The sequence below is a fragment of the Chinchilla lanigera genome, unplaced genomic scaffold, assembly GCF_000276665.1.
Source record: "Chinchilla lanigera isolate Chin_1 unplaced genomic scaffold, ChiLan1.0 scaffold00049, whole genome shotgun sequence".
In the NCBI taxonomy this organism is placed as follows: Eukaryota; Metazoa; Chordata; class Mammalia; order Rodentia; family Chinchillidae; genus Chinchilla; species Chinchilla lanigera.
The window spans coordinates 411,223-423,928 of NW_004955450.1; the positions used below are offsets into that span (position 1 = coordinate 411,223).

The following is a 12,706-nucleotide window of genomic DNA, read 5'->3' on the forward strand; positions in this document are numbered from 1 at the left end:
TCATCAGTGGAGGGGTTGGCAGAGGAACTACAACAGGCCTCATTTCTCACACACAAAATGGCTGTCACCCTCACCCCACAAAGCTGAAAAAAGAGAAGCAATGGCGTTGTCTGGGCAGCATGACCTTGAGGGGCAAAAAGGGCAACCTGCAAGCCACATGCAGCAGCATCATGCTAGTTGGATCCAGGAGGCCAAGGACAGGACTTGTCCCCTGTGAAGCACAAGTGTGTCCCCTGCACAGGGTCCTCATCTGAGACTCTGCTGTGGCTCAGCCAACTTCCCAAGAACAGACAGTAGGGGACTTCCAGGGCTGTGGGGCCTGGGGGTTCCCACCCCACTTTTAGCTGAGGGCACTGAGGCAGAGCTCCCTGCCCAGGCATCACCTGGGCATAAAAATAACAACAATCGTAACTAAAATCATGTCGCCTGGAGCCATCACAGGCCCACAGAGATGGCTGCAGATGCGGACAGCTGTCCTAGCCTCAGGAAGCCAGCAGAGAACCTCAGGTATCCCAGCCAGGGAGCTCCACACCAGACATGGGGATGTGGGGATGGGGACTGGTGAGACGGTGACCTGTGTTGCCACCCAGAATAAACCGAGCACTGGGTCATTACATGGCAATCACAGTCCTTGCCTGGTGAAGGTAAATAGGAGTAGGCTTTTGCCAATCTGGAGAATTGGGCCTGTGAATCTCAGCTGCTCAGGGTTGGGCCAGCCAAGACTCAAGAGAGCAAAGTGGTAGGAAGCTGAGCCGCTCCAGGGGCCAGGAGAAGGATGTCACCAAGATACTGAATGGTAGCAGGGAATTGTCCTGTGCTGAATGGTACAGAAGTAGGACAGAGCCCAAAGAAGGGAAGACCTAGCAGGACTGAGCTAGGCTAAAAGGACAGAGCTAAACCAAGAGCATTTAGAAGGGTTGAACTGTGGTGGACCAGGCTAAGCTGGCTGTGCTGGACTGTGCTGGGCTGATCTGTGTTATGCTGGGCTATGCTGGGCTGAGCTGAGTTGGACTGGGCTGAGCTGGGCTGAGCTGGGCTGAGCTGGGCTAAGCTGAGCTGGGCTGAGCTGGGCTGAGCTGGGCTGGGCTGGGCTGGGCTGGGCTGGGCTGAGCTGGGCTGGGATAAACTGAGCTAGCTGGACTGAGCTGGGCTGAGCTGAGCTGGGCTGAGCTGAGCTGGGCTGAGCTGACCTGGGCTGGGCTGAGCTGGGCTGAGCTGACCTAGGCTGGGATGAACTGGGCTGAGCTGGGTTGAGCTGACCTGGGTTGGGCTGGGCTAAGCTGACCTGGACTGGTTTGAGCTGACTGAGTTGGGCTGACCTGACCTGGACTGAGCTGGGCTGAGCTGGGTGGGCTGGGATGGGCTACACTGGGCTATACTGGGCTGAGATGGTCTGAACTGACTGAGCTGGGCCAAAGTGGGCTGAGCTGAGCTGAGCTGGGATGGGATGGGATGGGATGGGATGGAATGGGATGGGATGGGATGGGATGGGATGGGATGGGATGGGATGGGATGGGATGGGATGGGATGGGATAGGATGGGCTAAACTGAGCGGGGCTAGGTTGAACTGGCTGAGCTGGGCTGAGCTAGGTGGGCTGGGCTGGGATATACTGGGTGATGTTGGGCTACACTGGGCTGAACTGGGCTGAGCTGGGAGGAGCTGAGCTGGGCTAAATTCAGGTGGGCTAGGCTGAGTTGGGCTAAACTAGGCTGAGCTGGGCTAGGCTGGGCTGGGCTGGGCTGGGCTAGGCTGATCTAAGCTAAGCCAGTGTTGGCTGAGCTGGGCTGAGCTGACCTGGGCTCAGATAAGCTGGGCTGAATTGGGCTAAGCTAGGTTGGCCTGGCCTGGACTAAGCTAGGCTGAGCTGGGCTGGGCTGGGCTGGGCTGGGCTGGGCTGACCTGAGCTCAGATGACCGGGGCTCAGTTGAGCTGGGCTTAATTGGGCTAAGTTAGGCTGGCCTGGCCTGGGCTGAGCTGAGTTAGGCTAAACTGGCCTGAGCTAGCTGGGCTGAGCTGGGCTGGGCTGAGCTGGGTTGAGCTGGGGTAGGCTGGGCTGGGATGAGCTGACCTGGGCACAGACCTGAGCTTAGCTGAGCTGGGCTGAATTGGGCTAAGCTAGACTGGTCTGAGCTGAGCTGAGCTGGGCTGAATTAGGCTGAATTAGGCTGATGAACTGGGCTGAGTTGAGCTGAGTTGGGCTGGCATAGGCTGAGCTGGGCTGGCCTGGGCTAGGCTGAACTAAGCTGGGTTGGGTTAAACTGAGCTGGGCTGAATTAGGCTGAGCTGGCCTGAGCTGGCTGGGCTGAGCTGGGCTGAGCTGGGCTGAGCTGGGCTGAGCTGGGCTGAGCTGAGTTAGGCAAAATTAGGCTGAGCTGGGATGATTTAGGCTGAGCTGGGCTGAGCTGACCTAGGCTGGGATGAACTGGGCTGAGCTGGGCTGACCTGACCTAGACTGAACTGGGCTGGCCTGGGCTGAGCTGGGCTGAGCTGAGCTGGGCAAAGTTAGGCTGGGCTGGGATGATTTAGGCTGAGCTGGGCTGAGCTGGGCTGAGCTGACTTAGGCTGGGATGAACTGGGCTGAGCTGGGCTGAGCTGACCTGGACTGAGCTGCGCTGGGCTGGACTGAGCTGGGCTGGGCTGGGCTGGGCTGGGCTGGGCTGAGCTGGGCTGAGCTAGGCTGAGCTGGGCTGAGCTAGGCTGAGCTGACCTAGGCTGGGATGAACTGGGCTGAGTTGGGCTGACCTGACCTGGGCTGAGCTGAGCTGGCCTGGGCTGAACTAGGCTGAGCTGAGATGATCTGGGCTGAGCTGACCTGGGCTGAATTGCCCTAAGCTAGGCTGGCCTGGGCTGAGCTGGGCTGAGCTGAGCTGACCTGGGCTGAGCTGAGATGACCTGGGCTGAGCTGAGCTGGACTGGGCTGAGCTGCACTTCTTAGCTCACCTGGCTAAGCTGGGCTGCATCGATCCTGGCAGATAGAGAAGTCTCCTACATTGCCCTACGTGTTTGCTCTGTAGTGATTTGCTGTCCTTCCGCCTGTGAGTCTGGATTCTGCTCACTCCCCTGGGTGAGTGAACCAAGAGAGTATCATGGTGGGGTTAGGTTCTGTGTTTGGGGACAGCAGTTAATGAGACTGAGCCGAGGCTCTCTGGGCTCCGGGGCTGACAGAGATGGGAATACAGTTGCCAACAGAACTACCCAGACAGCAGAACCAGGTGATCTCTGTTATCTTGTCCCCATCCACATGGTGTCAAAGCCAACGCTTGCTGCCTCCCACTGTGGCCATCAGTAGTGGGGTAGCCCAATGGAGGCCTATCTGGTCAGACAAAGGCTAGGCTGTGGGGAAACCAGGGCAGGACACACAGATGTCTGCACATACAGCCCAACAGCCTCACAGAGCAGGAGTCCAAGGCAGGGGTGGTATACCTGCCTATTGTGACCCCCACAACAAATTTGGAGGAAGGAGATCAGGGTCTAAGGGTCCTGAGAGAGCTCTGCGTCTGCATCCCCAGTCCAATAGATCTACAGATGAGAATGGAAGGAAATATACCACAACTCCTGGGTCTCTAGTATCCACCCTGTGGGGTCCAGTGTGAGGTGGGGTCAGCCTGGCATCCCTGTGTCTCCAGTTCCCAGCCCCATGGGGTGTCCGGTGGGGACAGATCCTCCTGGGGTCTCTGGATCTCCGGTCCTTGCCCGATGGGGCCAGATGGGCCTCTGGGTCCCCAGCCCCTATGAGATCTTTGGGCCCGGATCTTTCAGCCTAAGGGATGGCCTGATGCTTCTCTTCCCCAAGATGCCCTGTTCCAGCCCTCAGGGTTGAGGTCAGGCTCCCTGCTGGACACCCCTGTGCCCAAGCTCAGCCTGAGCACCATGATCATCAGCCCAAGGGTACACAGGGACATCTGATGGTGTCTGGGGCCTGGGACTCACAGGGAAAAAAGAGAAGCCAGAAGACTAGAACAGGGACAAGACCAGAGCTGCCCAGACTGGGGTGGAGCAGCATCCTCAGCAGATGCCCCACCCACCCCAGGCCTGGGCCCACCTGACCATGCCCTGTCCCACAGCCTCTGTCCAGAAACCCACCATCTACCCTTTGAGGTCCTGCTGTGACGAGCCCAAGGCAGTGGGCTGCCTGGTCAAAGGCTACTTCCCGGAACCGGTGACCGTGACTTGGGACACAAACTCGCAGAATGTGACCGTCTTTGAATTCCCCACCGTCAACTTCAACTCCAGCTTCCTGGTCACCACCAGCCAGGTGCTAGTCTCAGGATCCAGCCTCAAGCAGTTCACCTGCAGGGTGACCCACACCCCGACTTTATTCAACGAAACAAAGCTAATCAATGGTGAGCAGGCAACCGGCCAGAACAGGGTGCTCCCAGGCCACACCAATCGGGGAAGGAGGGTGGGGCCTTGGGCGGGCCTGGGGGCAGGAGTATGATGGATAGTCCCACTGGCCACCTCTCCCTTAGTTTGCTCCTCCAGTGTTAGCCGGCTCACTGTGAAGCTCCTCCACTCCTCCTGCAACCAGAACAAGTTCCAGCCCACCATCCAGCTCCACTGCCTCATTTCCCACTACACCCCAGGTGACCTTGAAGTCACTTGGCTGAGGGATGGGCAGCAGATTGGCAACAAGTTCACAGAGAGCAATGCACTCAAGCAGGATGGCAGGCTGGCCTCCACTCAAAGAGACCTCAACATCACCCAGAGTGACTGGGCATCTGAGAGCACTTTCACCTGCCAGGTCTCCTCCCAAGGCCAGACCGTCAAGGCCCACACCCGGAAGTGCACAGGTGCAGTCCCACTCACCCTGTTGCCTAGATATGAGGGAGGGATGGTTGGAGGGGCTAGCAGGGTCTCACACAACTTCTCCCCCACCACAGATGAGGATGAGCCACGAGGTGTGCGTGCCTACCTGATCCCACCCAGCCCTGTGGACCTGTACATTGGCCCCAAGCCCAAGCTCACCTGCCTGGTGGTGGACCTGGAGAACAAAAAAGGAGTCACTGTGACGTGGACCCGGGAGAGTGGGCGGCCTGTGAAACCTGATGACTGGACCGCCAAGACACACGAGAACACCACGGTCAGCATCAAGTCTACCCTGCCCGTGCTTGCCCAGGACTGGATTGAAGGCGAGAGGTACACGTGCAGTGTGAACCACCCTGATCTGCCCAAGCCGATCGTGCGGTACATCAGCAAGGCTACCGGTGAGCCATAGGCTGGAGGTAGTGGGCAGGCCTCCCTTGGGGTCAGAGAAGGCACAGCCTGGCTCACCCTCACCTCTCCACAGGCACACGCGTAAGTCCCAAAGTGTACGTGTTCCAGCTGCCAGAGAAGGGTCTGGAGAGCCAGGACATGTTCTTCCTCACCTGTCTGGCTCAGAACTTCTTCCCCAAGGACATCTCGGTTCTGTGGCTTCGCAACGGAAAGGATGTGACCAAAAACCAGTACAGCACGACACCCCCCACCAAGATCAACAGCTCCCCTCCCTCCTTCTTCATCGTCAGCCGCCTGCAGGTCACCCAGGATGACTGGACACGGGGCCACCAATTCACCTGCCGTGTGGTCCATGAGGCACTACCCTACCCTAGGTTCACAGACGAAACTGTGTCCAAGAGTTCCGGTAAATGAAGACTTCCTGACTCCCCATGCTCCATCCATCAAGCAGACCTCTGTCCCCCGCTGTAACAACACTAGGAAGCCACCCAATAAACACCTGGTGCCCGCTTCAAGCCCTGGGAACCCATTCTTGGGGGAGGTAGGGCTGTGGAATGGGGTATCCTGCACAGAGGAAGGGACCCCCCACCAAAGAAGAAGGGGGCAGAAGTGAGATGTGGCTTCATCAATCTGCCTGTCTGTCAAACAGCAGGCAATGGGGCCCAGAACAGTTCCCCACCGTCTTGGTCACCCTACTGCAGCTCTCACCCCTCCAAAGCATTCAGAGAACCAGAAGGGGAAGGCATAGGGCAAGCAAGCCAAGGAGGCCCCGCCCCTCCCCGGACAAATCCTGAACCCCAGGTGTCCCATCCAGAAGAGTCAGAGCCCTACCGAGGCCCAGTGCATAGGCTCCTTGGCTAGACCTAGAGGCTGGAGAATCAGAGCCCCATGCAAATGCAGACACCCTGGACCCAGATGCCCTCCATACACAAGGCCAGGGCCAAACCCATCACTCCAGCCCTGACCACCTACTCCATTATGGACCATGCTAGCCTTTGGTCAGCACTCAGTGCCCCCAGGTTGCTGCCCAACCCTACTCCAACCTCTGTGTCTGCCCCAAAGGGGTGCCAGCCTCACAACCCACGCAGAGTTGGGCACATTGAAGCCTTGTAGTTACACTGAGCCATATGGCCACCGCAACATACCATGCACTGACAAAACACACACTCTCTGGTTTCCCATGGGGTGACAGACCTCACACACTCATGTGTGGCCAGAACTGATTTGAGACAGGCATGAAGGCCTTCAGCCCCAGCCAGGAACCAAGTGTCCCCCACAAGGACTCCTCCCGTGGTTCCTCAAGCCTCCCCAGCCCACTGTCAGCTGCTCCCCAAGGATGACAGACACAGACACACAGGGACATGGATACACACACACACACATGCACGCGTGCACACACACACACACTCATATAGGGCTTGCTCTTGGGTCCTCCTGCTCCCACACAGCCCTGGAGGATAAGAGTTGGAACCAGGTCTCACCTACCTAGGCTCCCACAGCACATACACCTGCCTCACAGACCCTGATCGAGGCTCATCACCCATGCTCAATGGGCACACACTGAGCACACAGGCACCTAGCACTCCCACGCAGAGCTGGGTCTCCAGAACAAAGGAATACATGGATCTCTGAGTCAAAGAGGCTGCTAGTGCCTTCACTCATTCCTAGAGCAGCAGGCCCATCCATCCAGCACCCTGGTCTGTCCCCAGCCCCAGGCCAAAGAGACAGAGATGAGCCAGCATGCAGACAGCTAGAGGCCATGGGCAGCACGGGAAGGTGGCAAGGGCAGAGGGCCAAGTCCCCAGAGACCATCTTGAATCCTGCAGGCCTAGCCTCAGGGTCCATGAAGCCAAGGCAACCCCAGAGACCCATCACCCAGCTCCCAAGCCAGGCTGCAGCACTCAGAGACCATCCTGAGACCCAGATTCTGTGGGCCCGCAGGATCAAGGGGAGTCATCCACCACCAGGGTAGAGAGAGAGAAACAGGCCAGGCCACCATGGGGCCCAGGGTGAAGTCAAGGAACAGAGGTCTACGCAGGAGAGGAAAGAGGCCTCTGGCTATCTTGGGAGCTTTCGACCCCAGACTCTGGGGCTGGCCAGGGAGCTTATGCCCTAGGCCTCAGTAGGGCAGCCTGAGACCAGCAGGGTCTGCCACCACCCAGTCACCCAGACACTGGGAGGGCTGATTGGGCACTCTCTCTAGAGCTGGACCTCCAGGACCTGTGCACAGACGAGACAGAGAGCCAGGAGCTGGAGGGGCTATGGACCAGCACCTACACTTTCATCTCCCTCTTCCTGCTCAGCGTGAGCTATAGTGCCACTGTCACTGTTCTCAAGGTACGTGGGTTCTGGGTAAGCTGGGGTCCAGGGCAGGGCTGAGCAGCGTCCTCATGCACACCTTCCCCCAGGTGAAGTGGGTCTTCACTGCCATGGTGCAGAGAACACCCCAGACATTCCATGACTACACCAATGTCCTGCAGCCAAGAGCCTAGGATGGTCGCAGTACCTACGCATGCGCCAGGGTCCAGAAGGTTCCAGCTCAGCTCGAGGGTCAGGCTCCAGGGGCTATCACTCACACTCACCCCCTCTGAGAAAGCCCTGTCCCTCGAGGAGAGTGGGCATCACCAGATCCATGGGCACTGAGGCAATTCCCTGAAGATGTGGACTGAACAACCACAAAAACACGTGAGTGCCTGAAGCACATGGCCTAGCCACCACCACTACCCAGAGTCCAGCCAGCCAACAAGCAGTGCCTGATTCCAGACACAGTGTGGCCTCTTCTGCCCTAAATACCCCAGCCTGAGGACACAGACACCTCCTCCAAGGGTGAGGCTGCAGGACTGCTCAGATCCTAGGCTGGTGGGGCGTCTGTAGCAATGGAGAAGGAGCCTCAAGTGGAGACAAAGCCTCACTGACCTCCATGTGGCCCAGCCATCCTGTTCCCATCTCTGTTTCTTAATAAACTTCCTGTCTACAGCTGAGTCCTGAGTGTGCTTTGGGGAGAGATTTTTGGCATGTGTATTGGAGTGGGGGGAGGCAGCACCCTGATGGTGTGGACTAGAGCTGCTGCTCCCTGCAACAGCCTCTTCCGGACCCAGAATCTCCCTGCCAGCCAGGCTGAAGTCTCGATGACTGAGCACTGACACACACATGAGCAAGAGCTGCCTGGAGCTGGCCACCACCACCCTGGGGGAATCCTGGTGGTCTGGGGACGGTTCGGCAAAGGAGCCACCAGCCAAGGAGGACTGTGGTGGGGCTGGGGCCAGGTCCCTGTGGGAAAGACCAGCCTACAGATCTCCAGGAAGCCAGCAAAAGTGAGGGAAAAGGGAGCCCATGAGCAATCAACAAAGGACAGAATGCCCCCCACACTAAAAGTGCTCAGGAACCAACGAAAAGAAAGAAAGGCGAGCAACAGGTCCTTTGTGCAGGCCAAAAACCCAGAAGCCAATAACTCGAAGGAAAGTTTCAGAGATTAGAAAAGTTACAGCAAGGAGGTAGGGTTGTCCTCCTGGGCTCTGGCTGAGGTGGGAAATAGTTAAGACCATTTTGGGGACCAGTAGTTTAAAAGTCCTTGATAACACTATATAGTGGTTCTCTCAGGAGATGGCATTGGTGCCCTAGATCCAGCACCACAGGAACTCTGACATGGAACAAGGACAGAAAGGAGAGTAGGTCCAGGCCACAGCCCGGCCACACCACAGGCCCAGCCTATCCCTTACATCATAGCCAAGCTCCGACACAGCCAGGAATCCTTGGCAAAGATGAGGTTCTAGGATCCCCTCCAGGGACCCAAGGATGGGTGACAAGACACTAAGCCAGAGACTCCAAACAGGTCTGGACAGAGAAGGGAGCTTCTTAGGCAAAGACCAAGGCCTCTTCTCAGCTTTCTTTACTCCCAGACACACACACTGGGAACTCAGTCACACTCACACTCACACACACAACCAGGCCTAAACCTATGCCACCATAGCCAAGGTCTCCAGAGGCCTCATCTACTCCTTCACAGCCTCCCCTTGCCTCCTGGATCAGACACCCCTGAGGGCAGAACCACAGTCTTCTTCCTCCAACCAGCACCCTAGGCCATGAGCCCCATTGATCCAGAGCATAGGCATCCAGTACTCCACCTGCTGAGCCCTGGATGCCAGGCACATCACCCAGGAAAGAGTTCCGTCTCCCCTGAGCCTGGGGAGGGTTTCATGGTCTCCTCCTTCAGAACCCAGGAAGATGACTCACATCCAGGCACCTGGGCTCCAGAACCTGCCCAAACACCACACCCTACCCTCCACAGACATCGTTCCAGGGCAAGAGGATGCCTTCCAAGTCCCCCACCTCACCCCCCCTCCTCTTTATTCTCAACTCTCCTGTTGACCCACCATGGTGGGCTGAGTGGCAGCCCCCAAAGGTGTCTGAAACCCTGAATGTGGCCTTATTTGGGAAAGGGTTCTGTGCAGATAAGAGCAACCTTGAGATGAGGCCAGTGGCAAATGTCTTTAGAAGAGACAGGAAACCATGAGAGAGAGGTAGAGGTGTCTGCAAACACCCCATACTGACATTGCAAGCTAGAAGAATCAAACCTTGACCGGTGGGGCCAGAGAAAGCTGTCTCAGTGACTCTGCTAAAACCAAGACCTCACATGAACCCACCAGTCCTAAATGAAAATAACTTCTAGGAAGACATCTCTCCTCCAGCTGCTTGTCCAGTCTGTGGCCAAGAATGATGGCTTCTACCCACTGTTTACTCCTCTGCTTTCACCCCAGACTGCACTTTGCTGTGGTGCATGCATCTGCAAAGCAAGGTGCTCCTGCTTGTCCTGCTATCTCTGTGCTTGACAACCAAAGCTCAAAGGAACAGTGGGCTTCAGGAGGAGTTTGGATCACAGATGCAGCCCTGTGATGGGAAGTGTCCTTGGAAAGGGAACCAGCAAACTCTCACCCTCCTTTTACCCTGTGACACCATCTAGGACCCAAGAAGTGGCTGTTGCATGAATGACCAAACCAGCGCCCTGATCGTATGCTTTTGGACTCCAAAACTGTGAGAGGTGAAGATTTATTGATGAAGCCACACAATCTGTGGCATGTTTGCTACATCAGCCAGAAATGAAAGATCTGCATCCACAGCATATCCTTAATGACTGCTGTAAGGGTCAGGGTTAATGAAATGCCTGAGGTCTCTCAAGCCAGGCTAAGGAACTTCCCAGACCCCAGCAGTCACCTTCCTGTTCCCTTCACCCCCTCCCCCACTCATACCCTTGTACACAGCCAGGGACCTTCAATTCACCCAATGCACTTCAGGACCTGCTATAGCCTCTGTGAGTGCCCCAGCCCCAGCCAGCACCCAGAAATTGCTGGTATCCTCACCCCAGTGTTCAGCCTATCAACAGAATGTTCCATTCCAACTGTTAGCAAGCTGACCTCTCCCTGCTGACCGTGCCCTGCCCAGCAAGGACCACCCAGTCTCTATGCCTTGCATTGGGTGAAGGAAGCTGATGTCCACAAGGCTCTGCTGCCCCTTGTTGCCCAGATAGGGGCAGCAGATGAAGAGAAGGGGACAAACGGTGCATAGGACCAGGCAAAGGATGGAAGGTGACCTGGGCGGCTGCTAAGGAGCCAGGGGTAGAGACCCACAGTAGGAAGCCTGGCAGGGAGTTGGCACAGGGCAGTCTGCATCTGCTCCTGCCCGGCAGCCTCTCTGGCTGGGGTGCACCCCAGGCCAGCCTTGCCCCAAGAATCCCTACCTGGTAGCCTTGGCCTCTCCTCCAACTCCTCCTCCTGGTTTGCCTTTCTCCCTCTCCACCTGTCTCGGGGTCTCTGAGCTCTTAACTGTATCTATCTCTACCTTCTTAACCAGCATCTCAGTGCCCATGTCAACCCTGGTGTCGGCCACATGAAGCCTTGATCCCATCAAGGCCCATGGAGCCCCACAGCCCAGGCCACACACACCTGTCCCCACCACAGCCAGACCACAGACCAGACATGACGTAGAGGCGAGTGGCTGGGTCATGGAGGTGGGGCAGGAAGTGGGCAAGTGACCATGTCTGGGCCAAACAGGCAACCCCTCCCACCTGCTTCCCCACATCCAGCTCAGCCCACGGCCAAAGCAGGACAGGGACCACTGAGGCCACAAGGTCATCACAGTCAGGCCTCTGGGGAAGCAGGCAACAGCCATGAGGAAGGTCTACAGCACAGGCCACCAGGCCTTGGGAGGCCTGGTCCCTCCAGTGGAGTTGCTCACCACATGAGCAGGTGGGTCCCAAGCCCTCTGGCCCAATGACCCCTCTGCACACTGAGAGGTCAGCAGGGCTGTGTCAGGCAGGACACTGCAGGGAGTTAGGGATAGAAAGCAGGTATGGATGGAGACTGAGTAGGAGGGCAGAGGGAGACCACAGAGGACACGGGCCAGGACAGGAGCAAAGCAGGAGCAAGCTGCTGGCTCAGCCCAGCAGGGCAGAGCAAACAGGATGAAACAGAGCTTCCTGAAGCAACAAGGAGCAGCACACGTAGCCCAGCTGGGCAGAGGGATGGGAGGACAGCAAGGGCAGCTCCCCTGCAGCCATGTGTGTGGGCTAGGGCACCGGGCCGAGCTGACTGGGGCTGAGCTGAGCTCAGATAGGCAGACGCACTTGACCTGAGCTGAGCTGGGCTGGGTGGAAAGGGCAAAGCTAAACTGAGCAGACCAGGACTGGGCTGGACTGGGCTGAACTGGGCTGAACAGGAGCAAGCTGGGCTGTTCTCCACTAGGCTGAGCATAATCAAAGCAGAGCTGAACTGGAATGGGCTAGTCTGGGCTGAGCAAGACCAACAGGACTGGGCTGAACTGGGCTGAACTGGGCTGAACTGGGCTAAGCAGGACCAAGCAGGGCTGAACAGGCTGAGCTGGACTGAGTAGGACCAAGCAGGGCTGAGCTGAAATGGACTAAATTGGGCTAAGCTGGACCAACAAGGCTAAGCTGAGTTGGGCTGAGCTGGACCAAAAAAGGTTGGGTTGGGCTGAGGAGAGCAGAGCTAAGCTAGGCTGCACAGGACTAGCAAGGCTGAGCAGGGCTGATTTGGGCTGAGCTGTGCTAGGCTAAGCAGAATCAACAGGGCCAAGCTAATCTGGGCTGAGTTGGACCAAGCAGGGCTGAGCTGGGCTGAGCTGGGCTGAGCTGGGCTGAGCAGGACCAAGCAGGATTAAACTGAAATACGGTGAACTGGGCTGAATAGGAACAGCAGGGTTAAGCTGGGCTGAGGAGAGCAGAGCTCAGTAGGGCTAATCTGGGCTGATCTGAGCTGAGCTGTGCTGAGCAGGACTAGCAGAGCTCAACTGGGCTGAAATGGGCTGAGCAGGACCAAGCAGGGCTGAGCTGGGCTTAAATGGGCTTAAATGGGCTGAGCAGGGCTGAACTGGGCTGAGCAGGACCAAGCAGGGCTGAGCAGGGCTGAGCTGGGCTGAGCTGAGCTGAGCTGGGCCAAGCAGGACCAAGCAGGGCTGAGCTGGGCTGAGCTGGGCTGA

At 57.4% G+C, this 12,706-nt stretch overlaps 1 gene segment (V, D, J or C); it reads left to right on the forward strand.

The window, feature by feature from the left end:
- Nucleotides 1–419: 419 nt before the first annotated feature.
- Nucleotides 420–8,172, forward strand: LOC102004219. The segment is given in 7 exon segments: nucleotides 420–507; nucleotides 4,066–4,344; nucleotides 4,471–4,791; nucleotides 4,882–5,205; nucleotides 5,289–5,621; nucleotides 7,419–7,552; nucleotides 7,624–8,172. Coding segments are annotated over 7 exon segments (1,563 nt in total).
- The last annotated feature ends 4,534 nt before the right edge of the window (nucleotides 8,173–12,706 follow it).